This window comes from Vombatus ursinus, unplaced genomic scaffold (assembly GCF_900497805.2).
Source record: "Vombatus ursinus unplaced genomic scaffold, bare-nosed wombat genome assembly UNPS02009573.1, whole genome shotgun sequence".
In the NCBI taxonomy this organism is placed as follows: domain Eukaryota; kingdom Metazoa; phylum Chordata; class Mammalia; order Diprotodontia; family Vombatidae; genus Vombatus; species Vombatus ursinus.
Window position 1 is genome coordinate 26,514,644 of NW_020949351.1, and position 23,760 is coordinate 26,538,403.

General features: G+C 35.8%; 1 protein-coding gene across 1 annotated transcript in view; it reads left to right on the plus strand.

Annotated features, from left to right (window-relative positions):
- Window positions 1-23,760, plus strand: part of CTDP1 (CTD phosphatase subunit 1) — a 160,218-nt gene that overhangs the window by 20,877 nt on the left and 115,581 nt on the right. The window contains exons 3-8 of the mRNA XM_027852376.1: window positions 722-815; window positions 2,961-3,092; window positions 5,871-6,021; window positions 9,750-9,840; window positions 13,454-13,620; window positions 14,799-15,872. Coding sequence (XP_027708177.1) covers window positions 722-815; window positions 2,961-3,092; window positions 5,871-6,021; window positions 9,750-9,840; window positions 13,454-13,620; window positions 14,799-15,872 — 1,709 coding nt within the window. The remainder of the gene's footprint in view (window positions 1-721; window positions 816-2,960; window positions 3,093-5,870; window positions 6,022-9,749; window positions 9,841-13,453; window positions 13,621-14,798; window positions 15,873-23,760) is intronic.

Sequence of the window (23,760 nt, forward strand, 5' to 3'; positions counted from 1 at the left end):
GATCCCTTGATCTCTTTCAAATACTGAGCAAGTAAAAAACGAATACAGTGTTTCCAGTGAAGCATTGTATCTATTATTATGAATCCTGTCACAATGAAATCTCTTTCTGACAAATGGACTTATCTTAGCCCACTTATTTTCCAATAATGTGGAAAATTAGATACTTTTAGAAGTATAATAAAATTTTTAAAATTTGTTTTCCTAGCAGGTAACAAAGTATGTCTATCCTTGTGCTTCATTAGGAAATATCTAGGGTGCAACAGATAGAATTACTAGCTAGAAAATAATGAATTCTTATTGTATTATAATATACTTTTAAGTAACTTGGGATAAAAGGAATAATTATGAAAATAAAATTGCTTGCTCTACTTTGTAAATAAAATAAAAATAGTTTATCTGGTTAAAACTTTTTTTTGAACTGCTTATAGTTGAGCTGTCATTTAAAATCTAATTTTATATTTTCAAGTTTAATTTCTTTACCTTAATTTTCATAAAGAATTTTAGAAATAGATAACTGATTATTTGACTTTTTCTGACCTTCAGTCCATTTCAGTAGTCATATATTTAAAGCAACTCTTAGAATATTATATTCAAAAGTAAATCCTAAAACCCAATGGTGACTTTTTATGAAGTGTAATTTGCAACTAGTCTGCATGTAGCTCAGTAGTGTTGAAATGTGCTTTATTGAAACTGGATTTTTTTCTCCTCTGTCTAAACAAAGGCTACAGAGTAAGAATGGAAAACAGCAAGTGCCATTATCCACAGCAACTGTCTCCATGGTGCACAGTGTGCCAGAACTGATGGTCAGCTCTGAGGTAAGTTTAGTCACTTGGGGCAAAAGATGGAAGATTTTGGAGGATTTTTCTTTTAAAAAAAAAAAGTGATGACAATTTCTGTTTCATGTAAACCAGCATAATTGGAGGGAATATGGGGGGGAGAGATATTGAACTCACCTTTCTTTTGTTCAAAATTTCTGCGTGTTAATGTTAACTGTAAATTTTTTATTCTTTTCAACCAATCTATTATATTTATATGAAGCTGATTACTAGGGTGTAATTCTGTTCTCTCATTTTTCTTTTTCCAAAGAGCACTATGTATTCGAATGACAAAATTATACTGAAGTATTAATAAATGGTTACATCAAGATAATCATTGTAGGAAATTTAAAAAAATTTCTTCCCTGTATTGAGTAGGAAGCAGTACATAATATTACTGTCACATTTGACTTTGTTTTCATGTCATGGTAAAATAACTATTTCCTCTGCCTTATTTTTCTTAATTTAAAATCCACTGTTGGTTCAACTATAACTCACACATAGGATCTGCTTAAGGGATTTAAATTAACAGTCTCTTTTAGTTAATGTTTCTGATTTTTCGAAAGTTAAGCAGAGCTATTTTGGATTTTCTCAGAGTAAAAAAAATTTTTTAGTAATTTTGAAAGGGAGCATTCTTGCTTTTCTAGTTTAATTTTGACTTGCAATCTTCTTCCTGTGTTGTCCAATTTTTTTTTTCATAATAGAAGGGCTGCTTCTTGACAGTAGGGAGAGTTTCATTTTTGTCTTTGTATTCTAGTTTGTCACAAAGTATCTGTCACGTACCAAACATTTAATAAGTACTTGTTAATTGATTAGTTTTCATTACCACTTTGTTTTTTCTTCCCTTCCCCAGTAGTATTTGCCTATCCTCTCCCATTTTAGTTTTAATTCAGGATATGCTCAGTAACAGCCATAATCAAGCTCTCTAGGATTTTTAAAAAAATTTTTTTAATTTTTATTTTTTTTCTGCCTTTTGGTAAGGCAATAGGGGTTAAGTGACTTGCCCCCGGTCACATAGCTAGTGATGTGTCATGTGTCTGAGGCTGGATTTGAAGTCAGGTCCTCATTACTCCAAGGCCGGACCTCCATCCACTGAACCACCTAGCTGCCCCTCTAGAATTTTTAGAAGTGGTATGGGACATGTTGGGAAAACAATTTTGTACCTTTTCTAATTTTTCTGTCTATCAGATATAGTTATTATATGTGTTTGCAATACTTACTTAAACTTTTTTTTTTATTCCTACATCTTAAAGGCAGAAGACTTGTGATTTTTGTGTGTTTGTGTGAGAACTCTAAGGCTAAGTTCAAATCTTAATACTTTCCAGAAGGAAATGTTATTTATTTCTGTTTTTCCCCTAACCTTTCCCATTATAAGATTAAAAAACAACTTTGTATTCTATTTTTATAATGCTAAAATTTTCCTTATTGATTATATTCCTCCATTTAGTAACTTTCCTTGATATGCTCTGTGTCCTTGAAGGGCATGAGGTATAGTCAAGAGAAAGAAAAAGAAATGGGGAAAAATAAATTAGAAGGGAGATTAGAGCAGTAAGAAGGAAGAGGGAAAGTTTCATGTCATAGGGAATTATGGGTTGCTAATGGCAATTACTCAGTATTTTGTCTTTTTCAGTATGATATGGGTACTCACTCCACCAGTACAAATTGCAACCCATTGACACCTCATTCTTGTACTCTGAAAGTTTTAACTACTCCTGAATTGTCTTTTCTACTAAAAAATAACTCACTTATTATAGTAGCTTGTTTCTGAAGAGAACGTTTGCTCAGGGACATGTAATACTAGATATGCTAGATATGACTTATACTTAAGTTACAATATTTGAAGTTAGAAGAAACAACTATCAGACTTTGTATATATTTTTGCACTTAATCATATTTAGAAGTGTTAGTAATTGCAGTTTTGTTAGATAGGTTGTCCTACTAAAATATATATATACTTCTCCAGGTTATTTTGTAATAGGAAAGCAGTCTTAGGATTTTTTTTTTTTTAAACTTAGCTCTCTTTTTAAAAAGTATCAGCCAGCTTTCTGCTGGTGTCTGCTGGTGTTTAGAAATGGTTGAATCTCTACTTGGTCTGAAACTTTTTAGTTTGTAACTTATTTTGTTGTTGTTTTGTTTGTATTTTAGCAAGCTGAGCAGCTAGGCAGAGAAGACCAGCAGCGGCTACACCGAAACAGAAAGCTTGTCCTCATGGTCGATTTGGATCAAACATTAATTCATACTACAGAGCAGCAGCGCTGTCAGCAAATGTCAAACAAAGTAAATGACATGATACATGTAACAAATAATTCAGTAATTGTTCTTTGTTTTATTGAAATGTTTACTATCTCTTTGGATAGAGTAAGTCTTATATTTTATCGTTCTTTGTTTTGTTTCCATTTTTTTCCTTTGTCCTGTTTGCAACATTAACTAGATCCCTTAAATGGCATTATGTATACTTTGAAGGCGAGGAGAGTATCTGGTTGGATTTCAGTGCATCCAGAACCATATACTTTATTGGAATAGATTTATATTGGATTATCACTGCAGTGACTTGACAGTACTAAAGATAAGAGAGTTCCTCTTACATTTAAATTTGGTCAAGTAACACTTTTTTTTTTTCGTGTCTACCATGTATCATGTATTCTTGGTGTTAATTTGGGATATCAAGAAACATATGATAGAGTCTTTATCTTAAGGAGCTTTTGTAGTCTGATTGAAGAGACAAGATAAGACACATTTTAAAAATTTATTTATTTATTTTTAGTTTTTAACATTCACTTCCATAAGATTTTGAGTTTAAAATTTTCTCCCCCTCCTTCTCCTCCCCCCTCCTGAAGATGGCATGCAAACTGAAGGTAGGATACATTTAAGAGTAATTAACATGGCACTGTAACAGTAAGTGAAATAAAGGTTTCAAGGAAAAAGGAGTCATTATGAATTAGCTTAGTCAAGGAGAGAATCAGAGAGGTAATATTTGATGTGGACCTTGATGGATAGTAGGATTAAGATAGGTTAAAGCAGAGAGGTCAAACACCTAGCCCCAGATGTAGTCACATCACTCCTGCATGCACCTTGAACCAGATTAAAATGTAATTGGGAAATATTTAACACAGTAAATACAAATACAACAAAACACAGGTAACATTGCATTTTAATACTAAGTTAATAAGTAACCCCTGTTTCTATTTAAGTTTGACACCACTGGGTTTAAGGAAGACATGGAAAGTCATGAATGAAACTAAGAAGGTAGGGATGCTCAGTAACTACCTTATGGGACCATGAGTACACCAATCTGGCTGAAGCAGAGGGTTGTTGTAAATGAGTAGAGAGAGTGAGTCCTGGAGAGGTAGTTTGGAGCTAGAGGACCTTTAAGATCATGCCTAATAAGGGCAAAAATGGGAGCAATTGATAGAAATGGTAGAAGTAGATTTTGGCTTGAGATAACAGAAAAGCTTCCTAATAATGTCTTTCTGAGTGGTAGTATACAGTGCTGCTTCTGGTGTTAATGAGTCCTCACCATGTTTGGGAAATATTGTTGTAGCAGGTCACTTTTAATAAAGTGGAATCAATGGCCAATGCTGAGATTGTAATTCTGAATTTGGAATTTGTTCTGTATTCATTGATATTTTAAAGTAGATTTAATCTGGGAAGGGATATGTGGAAAAGTGTGTTGGAGAAAGAGGAGCATGTTAATTTGCAGTTGCTTAATCTACTCTGTAAAAATGACTTGTTTGTTATGTTTTGGAGTTTTTTTAAATTAAAGCATTGAAGATGGTTGTAACATTTGGAGCTCTGTGTTTTAATCCAAGACAAATTTAGGAATAAGTAGGTGCAAGAATACTCTTAAAGTTGATAATAATCAATAGAGTTTCCCAGGAAAATAATGATATCTCTAGTTAAATGGCCAACATTGAAACTGTTTGCCCTTAGTAGGCAGCAGTAGTTTTAAAATAACAAAGCTATATACATGTCACAAACTAGCACAATTATATTTCTAAGGGTTTTTAAAGGTTTTTGGGGGAGGAAAAACTAGATAAAGTAAAAGTTAGTGAATTTCACACTATTAAGTCTTTATAGACTTCATAGGCCTAGTTTGTAATCATTTGAATTGGTCTGGGCTGAAGTTTGCCCAGTTTCAATTATAATGAATAAGTTAATGTCATGAACTGAATTGTGGAGAACAATTCTACTTAACTTTGGAGAACTGTTAACATGTTAACAGTTTACATGAAAGCGTGATAATAATGCTAGTCACAAATAAGTCTTAAATACATTTTAAAGCTGGCCTTATGAGACCTCTTTCTGTATGCTTTACATTTATTTTAAGTTAAAATTGCATTTCCTTAAGAAAAATTTACAATTCAAACTTTAATAAATTAAGCCTTCTCTGTAAAGTTTACTATACCTATTTGTGTCATTGGAACTTTTCATCCAAAAAAACCCCCAAACATTCTATTTATGTATAGCCATTACAACTGTCTTTCATTTTGTTTTTCAGTAGTTTGGTAATTAACATTTATCAGTTTATTCAAGTATCACATGAATTGGGTCTTCTGTTTTGAAATAACTACAGTATGAAGAAGGCAACTACTTTTATATGAAATCTTTTAGGGAACTTATCTTAACCATTATACAAAACAGTAATAGCAATTAAAAATTCTGGAACTTAAATAATCACACCATTGTATATCTGAAGAAGGGAAGGGGGAGAGCTCAAAAGTAGAGCAAATTGTTATGTGAGATGCATGCTTAACAGATATTTTGGCATGATACCCGCTTACTATTTATGATGGTTATCTTTGAAACTATTTACAAAGACTCCTTTAAACATATCATCGGCAACTAGTAAATAGTAGTGGGCTGATTATTTGGTCCACTATAACCAATGATTTGAAAGTTCTAATGTCATATTCCATTAAGAACAAACAGGATCCAACTCAAGCAACATTTTAAAGGTATTGTCCCTAACAAAACTGACAAGAAAATTTAATATGATGTTAAGTTATTACTCTCCCGTGACCTGTTCTTTCATCAGTTTTTCTTCTTTCCTCCTAGGGTATACTTCATTTTCAGTTAGGCCGACGTGAACCTGTGCTACATACTCGGTTACGTCCTCATTGCAAGGAATTCCTAGAAAAGATTGCCAAACTGTACGAATTGCATGTTTTCACCTTTGGTAGCCGGCTTTATGCACATACCATTGCAGGTAAGCAGTATGATTAAGAAGCTGTGAAACATTTTGCTTAATTTGAGGTAATGTGACTATTATTTTTATTTTAATACCTTTAACTAGGATGTAGAGCATAGGAATTAAGACTAGCAGGAGCTTGAATGCTTCTTAGTCCAGCCCCCTGATTTTACATACAGGGAAACTGAGTGGTAGTGACACACCCTAGGTCACAATATCAGAGCTGAGATTTGAACCTAAGTCTTTGACAGCAAATCCATTGCTCTTTGCATTACATTATGCAGTATCTTGATTTATTATCATTCTTCAAATACTGTAGAAGAATTGCCCCAAGTTCTTTAAAGATTGAGTCAGTAGATCAAAATTAAAACTTTTTTTTACCTTTCTTGAACTGTCTTGGTTTAAGCCTTATGATAAATAATCAGAGTGGCTAAGGAGGCCAGCAAATCCCTTACTCTCTTTTATTATATGTTATTTTCAGTCACAACACTCAGCTTCCAGTTAGATCCAGGATGTCTCAAAAGTCTTCATGTAGTATTACAGTCTTAAAGTTTAAAGATGAAGACTGCACAAAGACTTTTGGGACACCAGTGTAACATAAGCATCAGTCTCAGGTTGGAATAGCTGCTTTGACTGTTAACAGAGTTACCACTCACTATATTTTTGGCCTGAATGCCTGTATTCCTGGTCCCAAACCTTGGGACCATAGTCTGGTTTATTCACAATGACACTGGCAGGGTAGAAATCTTGAGTGTATAAATATGTTTGTCTGTTTCACTTAGTTGGAAGTAATTTTAGAAATACATTGAAGGATGTTTTGGCAGGATTTTTTTTTTTTAATCTGTAGTGAACACCTAAGTAATACTTCTTTCTGTGAAATAAGCCTGTTTTACTTGATACCAGACAGGCCACTGGGTTGGTCAGTGCTAACACTGAATATTTTATATTCTCTTGTGATTGCTTAGGCAAGTGTCATTTGGAATTGTATTTTTTAGTCACCTTATAGGACATGTAAAATAAAAGTTATTTAGCTGTAGCAGTGCTGAACACTTGATGGCAGTATTGGTCATAGGAATGATTTATGAGAAAATATTTTTTATTTTAGTTCATGGTGTGGAATTGAGGTCAAAGTTCAAGGACATTCATCTGTTTCAGAAAGATCATTAAATATGTCTATTTTATAAGGTTCAGGAAAGGGACTACACATAGCTCTTGATAGATGCCTTTCCCTAATCCAACTTATACCATTCAAGGCAAAAGATTAAAATTGTTTAACGTAGAACTATAAACAAAACCTTGATTCAGAATTTGATAATTGTTTTTCCTGTTGAGTGCTTTATATTGTAACTTGTAGGATGTCTTCTAGTTTTGTAGAAAGAATCTTAATTTAAGTGGTTTGTTTAAAAAAATGAAAATAGTTTTACTTTTAAGAGTATTCCAAGCCTTTTTATGATTGAGTTTATTTTAATTCCTCTCTTAATATATTTATGGCTCTTATTTTGAAGGCTCAAATTTAGCTTAGCCACAAGAGTATTTTTTCTTTGGGATCCAATTCTACTCCAGATCTCCTAAGGTTGCCCAGCCTAGACCCTAGAACTCAGCTGGCCTCCTGGGGCTGTCCAGGCTGTGAGTATTCTACTCTGGGAATGACTTAAGAATTAACAGGCCAGAATTTAGTAGTTTTGCTGTGGTTGAGGTGAGGGGAGATGGTAAGCAAGATACTGTTAGATACATTCATTAGGCTCTTTATCAGTGATGAACTGATAAAGTAATGAGTTAGCATTCACTGATAGAAAGTATTTGCTTTTAAAGAAGAGGTTTTTTTTTGCACTTTAATCAAGAAATTCTACTGTAAGAGCAGATGAGCTGTCTAATGGCTAAACTTTTAAAATAAGTCATAAAAATGTGTAAAAATTGAAGGACATTTGCTTAGACACAATTCTGGAGTAAAAGGAACATGGTTATATATGAATCTTAGCTTTGAAGTGACCTATTGGGCCATCAAGTCCAACCAATACCTGAATATCCTTTGAGCAATAAGTTAGGTTGTGGAGATACTAAGACAAAATGAGAGTTTCTGCCTTCATGTTCTAATAGGGTATGCATGTATGTAGATGTTTATAAAAAAACTCTACAAAACAGATTTGAGATAACCTAGAAGGGGGTAGAGATTAAGAGGGCATTATTAGTTGTACCAAAAAATGCTTAATGTAACTGAGCTGAGTTTTGAAGAAGACTAGAGATTCCAAGAGGTAGGGTTGAGAACAAGAGTTTATGTTTGATCATGGAACCAACAGAGATACTAGAATTTACTGATGGAAGAGTGACCCTTTTAGGAAAATAATAGGTCTGGTATTGGTTGGACTACATAGCCACCTAAGCTACTTCTAAACCTGAGATTGTGATAAAGCATATGGAATCATGTACCTTTTATTCTAGAAATGTTGAGAACTTTACAACTAGACCTTTTATTCATTTAAAGCTTTATTTAAAGTTTAGCCACTGGGTGGCTCATTTGCTCTTATAATGGAATACCTATTTCTTGATTAGAGTGCAAAAAAAACCCCAAAACTTGATCTCCTCTTTAAAAAGCAAATATTGTCTGTCAATGGAGTGTTAACTTATTACTTTTACTACATGATGAGCTGATAAAGAGCTCAATGAAGTCTCAAGTAGTCTCTTGCCTCCCTCCTCTCCCCCATCCTTTGAAAGATTATTGAATTCTGTTAATTCTTAAGTCATTCCAGAGTAGAATTCTCACAGCCTGGACAGCCCCAGGAGGCCAGGTGAATTCTAAGGTCTAGGCTGGACAACCTTCAGAGATCTTTGAGTGGAATTGAATCCCAAAGATAAATACCCTTATGGCTGAGCTGGATTTGAGCCAGATTGTAGAGATGACAACCAAAAAAGGGTATCATTTTTCTCCATTTAGTTTTAAGTAGAATTATCTTCTATCTTTTTACATTTTTACTATGAACAATTGAATTATAATTTGAAAATGTTTTGAGATTTCCCTGTATAATAATAGCTGACTTTTATTTAGTACTTTTAAGTTTTACAAAGCACTTTATAGACATTCTCATTTGATCTTCTCAACAACCCTGTGAAGAATAGGTTTTGAAAGTATCCTCATTTCATAGATGAAGAGGCTCAGAGAGGTTAACTACTAGTAGTTACTTAATATAAGATTGTTGATTGATTGATACAGATAAGGAAACTGAGTTCTGTCCTGACCTCTCTTCTTTCTCCCTTGGTGACTTCATCACCCACCATGGATGTAATTCATAAAATTCCTTTATACTCCCAAGCCTCGAATGTATTCTCCCCTTACTTATGCTTCATAGAGTCTCTCCATTTAAGATGCTGCTCAGACACTATCTTCTGTATTAAAGCCTTTCAGATTCTCTCTCCCCTGTAATTAACTTGTACTTATTTTGTGTATGTCTTGTACATTTTTATATATGTATCTACATATGTCCCTATTGTATCCTCCAGTAGAACACAGGGGTGTGTGGGTGTGTGTGTCTGTCTGTCTGTCTGTCTGTGTCTGTATGTTAAAACCTGGAAAATGAGAAACCCTGTTTAGTGACAGTTTTATTTGAAAGCACATATAAATTATTTCTTTTCACCATAATGCTTTTTGTCGTGATATTACAAAGAAAACTTAGAAGGTTTTAGTCTATGCAAAATACTACATAAAATGAAGTTTAGAAATAGTTTAACTTGGGCTTTTTTTCTTTCAAAAGGTTTCTTAGATCCTGAAAAGAAGCTTTTTTCTCATCGAATATTATCAAGAGATGAGTGTATTGACCCATTTTCTAAAACAGGAAACCTTAGGTATGTATATGATTGTATGTACACAGTTATAGTCATCACATTACAGTTTCTTTTTTTCTCTGAGAACAGAACAGTTTTTAGTTGCCACTGTAGATATAGGTTATGGTTCCATTTAATCCCTCCCCTCTCATTCATTTATTGAAGTTTATTTAATTTTGAAAAACAAGTAACACCTTTGTATTCTGATGGGGAAAAAAAAACTTAATTATTCTTGCTGTTAGTACTTAGTCCTGGTACTTTTGTGGTGGTGAATTCTTTTTCTGGTTCGAATCTTTGTGCTTTCAATTTCCTCATCTGTAAAATGGACCTAATAATACTACCTGTTTCATCTCAGAATTGCTGGTAAAGTGCTTTGTAAACCTTAAACATTACATAAGTGAATTATTCCATATTTTAAAACATCTTTAGCTCTTGTCTTTTGCTTTTTCCCTTCCTTTTTGTCTTTTCCCAAAGGCCACTCTGCTTAAAACAGCATTCAAAGGTCGTGGTGGGGTGGTGGTTATGAGTGAGAGCTCATTGCAATGTTTCTGCAGTTCTGTGGAATTTTTTTCTTAAAAGGGCAAGATATGTAGATTTCTGTGTATAGTAATTTATATTCCCAATTCTGAGAATATTTATTTTCTTTTTTTTTTCTGTAATGTGCCCAGCATAAAGTCCTACGAACAATGCAGGTAGATGGTATGTGAAGACTAAGATGTGAGGTTCAGATTTGAGAGAGTAGAGAACAGTGTAGTTTTGAGGAAACATTGAAGCAGGGCAGGGGGGATATTAAGTGATGGGAACAGGCACTAAAGAATAGAAGCAGAAGAGGAACAGCTTGTAGAAAAAGGAAAGGACTGAGAGTCTGGACAAATATAAACCCTACAAACCTGACCCTAAATATATGAGTAAAGCCATTTTGCTAAGGCACTGATTTTAAGTTTTCTATGATATTTATAGCTAAACTCCATGATTTTCATTTTCTAAGGAACCTATATGTTAATCTAGTAGTGGCTTAGAAAATTGTCAATTACATTATCAACTCCTCCATCCCATATCCATCTCTTTATTTTTCTATTCTATGCCTTGAGTTTACTCCTGCTTCTGTTTGATCCTGCCTACTTATCCATGTTTCCTACGAGAGTTTTCCTTTCTGTTTGAACAGAAGTTATGTTGTTTTGATTTTTTTTTTATTCTAGGTAGTGCTACTTGTTCCCTAAAAGATATTTGAGGTTTTGTCTCAAAAAATAATCTTTGTGCCCTCGTCCGAAGTTTTTTTTTCCCCCTTAAATACTGATATTAGGCAGAAACTTATGGATAATGTCGATGTTTATCCCCTTGTCTTCTTTTGATTTACAGATAGGCAGACCCATTTAAGTCACCCTTGGATAAGCTTCCCTATTTTACAGTAAGAAAATAGACAAAGCAACAAGCATTTATTAAGCCCTTACTATGTGCTAGACACTATGCAAAGTACTGGGGATACAAATACTAGCAAAAAGAAAGTTCCTGCCCTCAAGGGGCTTGCATTCTAACGAAAGAAGACCACATACAAAAGGGAGGTGAAAAGTTAGAGGAGCAGTGTGGCAAGGGTAGAAGATGAAGGTGGTCACACAGGGTATAGTGTTGATGATTGAAAAGTCAGAAGTATAGCCAAGAGGAGAATGAAGGTTGGCCAGCCTGGGTCTCTCTTTAAAATGGAGGAAGATAATTCCAGTATGAAAAGAACCCAGGCACTGAGGGAAGTTCCAAGGTAAGACTTCATCTGAGTCATGGTATTGTAGTCTGGAAACTTGGAAGTGCAGGTTCCATATGTAAGATAGATTAAAAATTTCCTCTAATTTGTTAGAGGGAAAAATTCTAAATGATTTTAGAATGGATTCTGTAGTTAGTGCCTATTTATTTCAGTGACATCTTTCCTTCTCAGTAGGAAGTTCTCCTGGAGTTGATCAAGAAACATTCATTAAGTGCCTACTGTATGCTAGTCACTGTTCAAATCTGGCCTCACATACTCACCAGCTGTGTGACCTTGGGCCAGTCACTTAAGTTTTGTTTGCCTCAGTTTCCTGAACTGTAAAATGAGGATAATTACAGCACCTACCTCACAGAATTGTGGTAATAAAGATAAAAAGATATTTGTAAAGCACTGAGTGCCGTGTTTGGCACATAGTAGGTGGTACATAAAATCTTATTCACTTCACTTCCCTGTTAAGTGAATTGCTATGGGAGTGAGAGAAGAGAACATTTTAGAGGTTAACATAAGAAGAAAGAGGGGAGACAGCACAGATACACCTGGGTATGAACAAGCACTACCACCTCCATGCAAAAAATTGCCAATTTTTCACTAATTTTCCCCTAAATTCCCCAAGATCAGGTACCTTCTTTTTTTTTTCCTCTTTCCCTCACGAAAAATAGCTAGCTGAATTATACTATTTATTCTCCTCTCTCCACTTGTCCCCCAGCCTTTATATATTTAAAGTACTTTAGGGTCTTCAAAGATCTCTTTTACCCTGGTTGTTGCTCTTAAAATATGTCAAATGAGCATCAGAAAAGTAGAGCCATAGAGACCTAGAGCTGTTGGGCATTTCTCCCATTATTTTCCCATGTTCATTCTTTATTTTGAAGAAGGAAATATGGGGATAAGTTGGGTTTAGTGCTGGCTTACTGATCTTGTAGTTGGAATTACTCAGCCTACTTCTCCATCATTCTTGCCAAGTACTGCTTCATATCCATTCTTCTAAAACTTAGTTTACCTTGTGTCAGAAGCCAAAAGTTATTGGAACTAGGGATGTGAAGAGGGAGAAGAGATGTGTTTTGTATCAGAGTTGCTAAGTTAGCTCTGCAGTTAAAAGCTAAATTTTGTATTTATTAATATCTATTGTAAATATATATTCTTATAGTAGACATGTTCTGATTAATGTTTGAATGCTTGTTTTAAGAATTAAATTAATCTTTAAGTAAACAAAAATATTTTCTCTCCCTCCCCCATTGAGAAAGAAAAAAGAAAACCCTTGTAACAAATATGCATAGTTAGCAAAGCTGATTCCTGCATTGAATATGTCTCTTTGTACCCTGAGTCTGTTATCTTGAGGAGATGAGTAGCTTGTTTCATCATGGGTCTTCTGGCATTGTGGTTGGTCATTGTGCTGATCAGATTTGAATGCCTGTTTTAAGACTGGCAAAACTTCCAATACAAACATGAACACAGTTAGGGAAAAGATGACCTATCACTTTTTTTTTTTAAAGGTAGGCAATGTCTTATATTCTCTTGTGTGTAACTAGAATCTCTTACCTTCCTTAGAAGTCCAAAAGCTTTGGGGGAAAATGTAATTTTCATATTTTCAAAAAAGGATTTAAGGAGATTGGAAAAATTTGCATTGGCTCTTTTATAAAGAACTGAAAAGAAGGCTCTTTGATGAGAGATTGGTAAATTATTCAGAAAGGGACTGTTTATTGGTAGTACTGCTTCTCAGCCATCTCAATAGTATATATACATCTATGTGTATATATGTGGAGAGAAGGGGAGCAAGGGAAACCTCCTTGTTGACCAAAAATAAAAGATTAATCCAAATGTCAACCCAATAGATTTTTTTAAAATTGTGCTAATAGTACTCAGACACATTTTTCCTTTTAGAAATCTTTTCCCGTGTGGAGATTCAATGGTTTGCATTATTGATGACCGAGAAGATGTCTGGAAGTTTGCGCCCAATTTGATAACTGTAAAGAAATATGTATACTTTCAGGGCATAGGAGATATTAATGCACCCCCTGGATCCAGGGAAACTCAAATGAAAAAGAAAGGTGGGTAACAATTGATATTTCACAAAAAATTTGCAAATTAACATTTTGCTTTATAATTCTATATACTTATGTGCTATTTATATGTCTTACTTTAGGTGGTAGAAAATTCAGGACTGCTTTTTTTATGGTATTAGAGGAAGATTTTGTAGTTAAATTGGTATTGTTTAATTCTGCTTTGTTTTCTACTAATAGTTCACATTTGGGGGGGAAAAAAAAGACAAGTACTGTCATTTTTCTCTGGTGTAGACATTGTCCCCAATGTTTCTTAAGTAGAGAAACAGTATGGCAGAGTGAGGAGAGCACTAGATTTGGAGTCAGAAAGACCTGGGTTCCATCTGTACTCTTAACATTTACTTGCATTTTGACCATGAACAAGTTACTTAACTGCACTGAGTTTCAGACTTTTTTAAGCCTTTATCTACGAAGTTATAGATGGATTGGGTTCAACATCAGTGCACACCAGATCCTCCTTAAAAGGCACTATATTTGTATCTTCATATTCAAAGTAGTCATATTCCAGAAAATTAACTGTCTCTGTTGGCTGTAGATTTAAGTTTGAAACAAGGGAGGTGCATCTTTGGACCCTTTTCTAAGAAATTTGAGTAGTCAGAATCCCTAACCTAATTCCACAGTTAGAACTAAAAAGGGGCAGCTAGGTGGCTTAGTGGTTAGAGCACCGGCCCTGAAGTCAGGAGGACCTCAGTTCAAATCCGGCCTCAGACCAAACACTTGACACTTACTAGCTCTGTGACCCTGGGCAAGTCACTTAACCCCAATTGCCTTTAAAAAAAAAAAAAAAAGAACTGAAAGAACTGGACTGTGAGCCAAACTTTCTTTGGGGAAAAAAAAAGGTCATCATTGAAAATATGATTAGTACATTCCTTATTCACCATAAGACAAGTTAAGAATTTTGAATGCTTCAATCTTTTCCTTTTATTCTGTTCACATAACATATAGTGCACTGCAACAGTAACTTGTGTTACATTATACCTTAGTGAAGTTCTGAGACAAGTTGAGTGACTATAACAACTTAAATAATAAGAGATCATCACCTAACTTTTATTAAATATATAGTATCTGAGTGGGCAAATTAGGATGGGAAGGGAAGTTGCTTTAAAGTAATTTATTATGGCCTTTTTTAATTATGGGAACTTTTCCCCTTTTATATGCATATACAGTCAATCATTCTTCTAAAACAGCTGAAATCTCAGAACAAACCACATCCCTGAAAGATGCTGAAGATGGAAAGAATGTTTCTTGTGTAGAAGAACAGAGTAATGGCCTTGGGAAATCCGCAAAGGAATTGAATGGTAGTAAGGTACACAGTGAGTCCTCCAAATGGTGTTTAAGTTCTAGTGATAAAATAAATGAGAGACATTCCTTTCATGGTAACACTGATCACATAACAGATTCTCCTAGTGCTAATGATTTGATAACTGCCAAGGAATCTCAAATTTCTTCAGAACAGGATGATAGAACATTATCAGAAAAACATCCTGGCCAAAGCAATGCAGGTAATGATTTGGACTTTGAACTCTCTAGTGACAGTGAAAGTAACAGTGAATTAGATGGTCACAAATCTGCTTCCTCTTCTGCATCTGATAGTGAAAATGAGGAGAAGAGAAGCTGGAAGAAGTCAAAAACCACACAAGCAGAGACTTCTCAACAACAGGACAGCACAGACACAAGTGGGGAGAAAACGGTTGGAGTCAATCATTCCACAGAGTCTGGACCTAGCGTACATCTTCATGGCAAAGGCAATGACCTTGAAGTCCCAGAAGAAGGTGAACAGGATGGCCTTTGTGATCTGGGAAATGGCTGTGCAGACAAGAAAGAAGCAGAGACAGAGTCCCAGAATAGTGAACAATCTGGGATTACAGTGGGTGAATCTTTAGATCAGAGCATGGAAGAAGAAGAGGAAGAGGAAGAAGATAATGATGAAGATGATCATCTCATATACCTTGAAGAGATCCTTGTTCGAGTACATAACGATTATTACACAAAGTATGATAAATACCTGAATAAGGAGATCCAAGAAGCACCTGATATACGGAAAATAGTACCAGAACTGAAAAGTAAGGTGTTGGCAGGTGTTACCATAATATTTAGTGGGGTATGTCCAACAAATTATCCAATAGAAAGGACACGAGAACATTACCATGCAACAGCACTTGGAGCTAAGATCAATAAGAATTTGATATTGAGTGCAGATGATCCCAACAAAGCAACTCACCTTATTGCAGCAAGGGCTGGTAAGTAGTTGAAATTTGTTAGACTGATAATGTCAAGTTTTTCAGGACTTTGCAGCCATATTTTCTTTTGGATCTAGTTTTTTCAGAACATTAAGGTGGTAAATATTTCTATATTGGCTTCTTTCCTTAATTATCATGCTAACGGTATGCATTTTAAGGTTAGCGTGTATTTCTTCAACATTGAAATACCAGATGAATTTCCCAGGTCATTATATTTCAGGAGAGAATAAATTGATCATTTATAAATAAATTCAAATCTGTTTACTTAATCCTTTGTGTATTCCATACTTCCACAAATATTTATTAAGCAGTTATGATATGCTAGGCACTAGGGATATACAACAATTAAGATGACCTTCTGTGCCCTCAAAGAGCATGCATTTTAATAAAACTTATTCCCCTTCATATGGATAAGTCAACAAAAGAAAATGAATAGTGTTGGCAGGACATAAACTTTAAAAACCTTTTTTTTAGGCATATGAAGTTGAAAACCTTAAGCATGTAACGATGGTAGTCAGGGCCATTAATTAAAATGCTTCCAAAACTTTGTGAGTTCTGAAAGACATATGCAAAAATTTTGACAAGACTGAACCCATATATAATGTCCTGATAGTACTGATATTTTTCTTCTTCCTTTGCCTCCCCACTCCAACTATGTTAAGAATAAATTGCAGAGTTTGCTCTAGTTAGTATGTACGCTTTTTTGTTTGTTTACAATTTATTTTTCTTTGATGTTCAAGGTATATGTAGAAGCAGATTAATAACTTTCAGAAGTGCATTTACATGGGTTGTTTCATTCTTGCTCCTGCCATTCATCACTCATTACATTGTTTAAAACTTTGATTTTAGGTGTAGCATATTTTTAAATACCAGAGTGGAACTTGAAATCTTTGTACTTAGTCAAAAAGAGAAGAAAGGATTTTTTATTGTTGTTCTCTTGTTGAAATACTCAGTGTGTTTTAAAAGGGGCCTATGTGATGACGGAGCATCAAATATTTATTACATATTTACCACATGCTAACTTGTTGAACACATCAGTTTTAGTTTTGGTCTTAGTTTTGTGTGTGTGGGTTGGTTTTTGTTTTTACCTCAAGGAGCTTACATTCTGATTGCAGAGAGGAGACATACATGTGAAGCAGAAACCAATACAGAACTAGATATAATTAAGTGCTAACTGTGGATTTCACAGAAGAGTGAAACTAACTAAACTGTGAGGTTAGATTTAGGCTTTCATGGAAGAGTTGGAATGTGAGCAGGGTCTTTTGAAGGATCTATAGTTAAGATTAGTATAAGAGGAATAAAGAGGGTATGGATTTCCAGATGATGAAGATATGGGGACAAAAAGAAGTTTGTTTCAAAGTTTGTATGCCATAAATAGTTTTTTCTTTCATCATACTCTGAGTTGCCAACCGCCTCCTTGAAAGGACTAGACTAATTGTGATGATATTTATTTTTGCTTCAAAAAATATAAAGGCCTGAGGTACAAGAATGCCTCAGTATTGGTCAGTCAGAAAGCGTTTATTAAGTGCTTGCTATGTGCCAGGCACTATGCTAAGTACAGGGGATACAAAGACAAAACATCGTACCTAAAGGGCTCATGTTCTAATGGGGGAGACAACATGCAAATAATTGTGTACATCCAAGACTATATATAGTTTAAATGGAAGGCAGTTCTGAAGAAATGCACTAGTAATGGGAGGAACTGAGAATGGCCTATTTCAGAAGGTAGGAGTTTTGGAGGAAACCAAGGTTAAGATGAGGAGGGGAGAGCATTCTAGGCATGGAGAACAGCCACTGCCACATTGCTGAATTGAGACTGTGAGACTAACCAGAATGCTATTACAATAACTTTTAAGTGATGAGGGCCTGCTTCGTGGTGGCAGTTATGTGAATGGGGAGAAGGGGACAAATATAAGAGATGTTGTGAAGGTTGAAACAAAAAAGATGACAGCTGATTAGGTACGTGCAGTGAGTGCAAATGAAAAGTCAAGGATGACACCAAGGCTGTGAGCCTACTTGACTGAGAAAGGACAGTAGTACCTTCAAATAGGAAAGTTAGGGAGAGGGAAGGACTTGGGGAGAAAGACATTGAATTCTCGTTTAGCATATTGTTTGAGATTTCCAGAAGACAGTAATGCCAGACTTGGAAAGCAAGAGAGAGGTTAGGGCAGGATATATAGATCTGACAATCTTGTGCATAGAAATGATGATTAAACCCATGACAGCTAATGAGATCACCAAGCAAGATAATACAGATGGCGAAGGAGAAAAGAAGTGGTGCCAGGATAGAATCTTTGGAGATACTCATACTTAATAGGCATGACTTGGATGTGAGCCAACAAGGGAGACTAGAGTTACACAGGTAGGAGTAGAGTCAGAAGAAGAATGGTGACTTGAAAACCTAGAAAGAAGTTATCCAGATGAGACCGAAGTGTGGTCCAGAAGGAGTTGATTGAGAAAAGGTTTGGCAAGTAAGAGATCATTAGCGTCAGTATTATCCTGCTTGTTGATTGTGCACCAACTCGGCTCCTTTCCTAGGTTTCCGAATGTCTTCTGCCTCAGTTTTCTGACTCACAGTTGCCTAAACTGTTTCCCTGAATTCTGTACTTAATGTCTGCCGTGATTTCTGATATCTTCCTAACCTATCAAGCTTTGCTTTTCTGTATGGCTTCAGTCCTGCTTGAGCCCAATTTTTAACACTGACATGATCCTTCATGTTGAATTTATGATCTGATTTTAGTCACCTTGTCTGCTTTGCGAATGGAAGAACAAGGACATTGTTCCTCAGCTCTGTCTTAGTTCCTCTGGTCGTGGGTCCTCTTTTTTTTTATCCTTTACCCATTCCGGCTTTTATTCTATACTATGACCATTGGGTTCATGGTGCAATGAGGAAGCTGGCCTGACTGGAACTAGAGTATATATGTTGGTTAAATAATAAGAAGTTTAGGTGGAACAAAATTGAAAGAGTGGCAGTCAGAAAAATAGGGTACCATTGAGGGCTTTTGAGCATATTAATGGTATAAAAAATGATTTTAAAGGGAGGTTAATCTGAGAACAATACATAGAATGGGTTGGATGCAAGAGAACCTAGAATTGAGCTTTTGCAATAAAACGTGTGACAGAAACTGGATTGAAGTTAACAATAGGAAGGTCCTTCCTTCTTTCCTTCTTCCCTTCCTGTCTCCCTTCTTCTTTCCCCCTTCCCTCTCTCCTCCCTTCTTCCCTTCCTTTATATCTTAATAACTATTTGAATACAATTGGCTTCTTTTATAATTCTGTTTTATTTTATACATTTAAAAATATTGTCCTATGAAGAGGTCCATAGGCTTATTAGCCTGCCAAAGTGTTCCATGGCACGAAAAATGATAAGAACTTTTGTGTTAGAAGTAGAAAATTTATGATTTAGTAATAGCAGAAAAATCAAGGGAAGAATTTCTAGATTATCTAGTGCAGCAAAGAAATCAAGGAAGAATAGGACCAAAAATCCAATCCAATGAGCTTTTATTAAGTGCTTCCTTAATAATTTTACTTGGGTGATGTGTGATCACCCTTAATATGTGCAATACCAGATTTATTCTTCCCCTCCCAACTCTCTATGTCAGTTAGTTGTCAAAACCATCTTCGAAATCACAAATCCTCAATGTCAGAATTTTTCCATCCTTAATCTAGTCAGTCACAAAATCCTTGGAATTTTTTCTTTGAGATGTACTAAGCATTGGTGATACAATTAATAAAAAGAAAGGCAGTCCCTGCCCTGAAGGAGTTTACAGTCGAGGGAGGAGACAACTACACAAAAGGAAACAGGAAAGTGGGGAAGGGATATACCATTGAGTACCCTGGGACATCTTGTTCCATGGAACTGAAACCAGACAGACCTGCATAGCATAAGCTGACATTTCAGTTTCTGCCTGCCCTCTATATAGGAAGGCATTGGGAGGCATTCCTCTGTATAGGAAAGCATTGGGTGCTCTACTCTGTCCTGCAGCACTCTGAGGCAGGAGGTATCAGTCAAAGCTTGAGTTAGCTACAGGTTGGTGAGTTTAGAAGTGATATAATTATCTTGAGAGAGACATGTTATTCTGTAGAGTTGAAATCAGGCAGAGGAGCAAATGCAAAGTGGAGTGAGTTAAAAAAAAAAAGCCATTATTTGTGACAGTCAAGTTGCTGGTAACTTTTGAGACTATCCTGTCAGAATACTAGGAACACTTTAATAACTAGCAGCAAAAGAAAAATAGGACGGTGACTAGAGTTAGCAGCAAGGTCAACCTAGGATAGAAAGACCCATATCAGAAGCAAAGAATCTAGTGGAAGAGGTAGGGAATGAAGATTATGAATGAAGAAGTGATTGGGAAAAGATAAAAAGCATGGGTAAGAAGGGTTAGCTTTAGAGAGAAGGAAAAATTGCTCTTCTGATAAGACTACAGGAAAATGTGCAATGTATACTTTTATGTATCGAATATACTAGATTCGTCAAAAGTTAAAATTGCTTATGTTGAATACTCTTGCAATTGAGCATTTTGTGAGAATGTATTTTTTTTTTCTGATCACTACTTGTGTCTTTTATCTGTTTTAGGGTACTCTCCTCCTCTCCTAACCCCAAGCCTCTGAATCTCCATAACCTGCAAATCTTCCCTGTTTAAATCCAGCTAATAGTATTCACTATGACAGTGGGATCTGTGACAGCCTAATTAACACCACTGTTTATTTAGAACCTTGGGGCTGATTTATTCTACAAGCTTCTGCTTCCTTGGTAGCCCCCCTACCCAACTTCCTTCTATTAATCCCTGTCATTCTTGACTTTCTTGTTTAGGCAAAAATCCCTTTGCCTTATTATCACTCCCGTTTTCCCCCAAAGATACCACATCTTTGCTACTATTGCTCAAGAAATAAATATACTCCGTTTTCTCTACTTTTAAACTCATTCTTTCCCACTATCGCTCAACAAACTCATTTTCTTTGAAGTTCGTGCCATTTGATTATATCACCCAGTTCACGAGCTTGTTGCTGCTCATCTAATCAACTCCTAGTATACTCTTCCTGATGCCCAGTTGCTTAAGTATTTGGCTTTGAAATCTTCTGTTGAGTCCGGGGGGAAAATGCCATTGTAGTCTTCGTTACTTTTTTTTTTTTTTAAAGCATTGCTTTGTGATATTTTTTCTATTCTTTTTTAATCTTCTTTTTAGAAATTATGAGATTGAGAAGCTTTAAAATGTATCAGATCCAAATAAAGATGTCTTCTGTTTGTACTTGGTCAGAGCCAGACATTCTTTTCTGCTGCATCTTGAGTATCATCTGTATAACATAGCAGTGAAAGAGTCCAAATGTGGTCATTCTGTTGTTAATATCCAATGATAGAAAATTATAAAAATGCTTCCATGTCTGTTCCATTTGTTCTGCTTTTGTTTACAAATAGTCTTAGAATAATATGACTGGGCTTCACAAAATTTTCTACAGGTTTATTTTCCCTCTTAATTGTTTCTCACTATTTTGAAGCAATACTGTGCCTAATCTTTAATTTTCCTCCTTATATATTCTTATATACTTCTCTATTAAAATCCTATTTGTACTGATCTGTTCAGCATTGCTCCTGGCTGAAGCCCAGTCTGGTTGTCTGACAGGGACTGTCACTGGACATGGCATATGCTGATTAAACTTTCGCTTGCATGGGGACAAGGGAGTAGAGTAACAGGAGTCCCAGCACAGGTGGCAATTTACGTATGACAAGCCAATATCAAGAATCAGGAGAACCAATGAGTGAGCTAGAAGAAGCCAGAGGTACAGGGCAGTGTTAAAAGAACTTGAAAAAACAAAACAAAACAAAACAAAACCTCAAAACCAGAAATGGACTAACAATGTCTGAGAGAAACCTTGGCAGGGGGAATGGTCAGTGTTTGAGGCTGCAAGGATATAGTACTAGGTGTTAGGAGCTGATGTAGGTAAAGAAAACTTATTCAACTTATGTCCCTCAAGATTTCTGTATTGTCTGACTCTTAAACTCTTAACCCTTCCTGTTGGGAGTCTGAATAGATTTCATGAAACTTGTGAACTTTGATGGGCGAAAAATTATAACTTTGTTTCAATATAATTGATTTTCTTTAAAATCCTGTATTTTATGTATTTAAAAAGATTATTCCGAGGAGTATATAGACTGTACTAAACTGTCATAGGAGGACCTTCCTCTAAACTTAACAGATCACCTCCTGTCAGTCGAAGAACTAGTACTACCAAAAGCTTTACAAATCTCCCTGCTATTTGTAGAGGGGAAGACATTCTTCTTTCAGGAATCTTCTAGGGTGCTGCACCTTGGCATCGATGGGGCGGGGGTGGCTTGGTGGCATCCCAGCATAGGGTTAAATTTTGAAAAGAACCTAGAGTTAAAATCATTGTTTGAGTGTAGTGAATGAAGCACTTACCTGCTAGTGTTGTGAGAATCGAATGAAATTATATTTGTGAAGTGCTTTGCAAACCTTAAAACACAATATAAATGCTAGCTGTTGTTACCAATGCTAGCTAATAATAGTGATGATGATAATGATAACCCAAGTGGTTTTTCTCTGGGTTCTTGCAGGCATCTAGTCCACAGAATTGAACTTGCCTCCTGACATCATGACTGAAATAAGGGTCACCAAACTTCTTATGTGATAGTGTGGAAGTTCTTGAACAGTTCTATATGTTCTCTGCTACTAGGCTGTTTGGGACATAATCAATCACAAAGCCCTTATTATGTGGCAGGAATTGTCCCAAATGCTGGGGACACAAAGAAAAGCAAAAATGTGCTCCCTGTCCTCAAGGAGCTCACATTCTTAAGGGGAAATGATATACAAACAACTGTGTATGTACAAGGTTTATTCAGTGTAAATGGAAGGTAATCCTAGAGAGAAGGCATTAGTAATGTGCAGGGGGTTGAACCAGAGAAGGTAGAATGAGGAAAGACTTCTTGTAGCAAGTGGGATTTAATCTTGAATCTTGAAGGAAGCCAGAGGCAGAGGTGAAGCAGAAGAGCATTTCGGTTTTAGGGGTCAGCCATTGAAAAATCATGTAGTTGGGAGAATGTCATTTTGAAGGAACAGCCAGGATACCAGTGTTGCTAGATTAAAGAGTAGACAGAGGGGAGTAAAGTATACGAAGGCTGGAGAGATAGGAAGAGGCCAGGTTATAAAGAGCTTTAAAAGTCAAACAAGGATTTTATATTTGATCCTAGAGGAAATAATAGGGAGCCCTTGGAATTTGAGTAGAAAGTGATATGGTTGGACCTATGCTTTAGGAATATTATTTTGGCAGTTAAGTGGAGGAAAGATTAGAATGATGAGAGACTTGATGCAGAAGTCTGTTGTAATAGTCTAGAGTAGGGGTGGGGAGCCTGCAGCCTTGAGGCCACATGTGGCCCTCTAGGTCCTCAAATGTGGCACTTTGACTGAATCCAAACTTCACAGAACAAATCCCTTAATAAAAGGATTTGTTCTGTAAAACTTGAACCCAGTCAAAAGGCAGTACCCAAGGACTTGCAAGGCCACATGTGGCCTAGGTTACCCACCCCTGGTCTAGCACTAGGCATAAGGTAATTAGAAGTCTGGATGACATCCAAGTGAGTGGAGGGAAGGGACAAATGAGAAATGTTGTAAAGGTAGAAGTGACAAGACTTAACAGTTTGACTAGGTGGAGTGAGGGCAAGAGAGGAATCAAGGGTAACCCCTAGGTTGCGAGCCTGGATGATAGGAAGGATGGTGCTTCCCTTGTCAGTAATGTGGAAATTTGGAAAAACTTCATTAATATCCCTTGAGCCACCACAAGGAAGATATAATCCCTTGATTGCCAGTGGAACAATCAGCTAAACAGCTCCCCGTCAAAGCCTCTTTTTCAGTCCCCTAAGAACTTTCTAAGTACCATT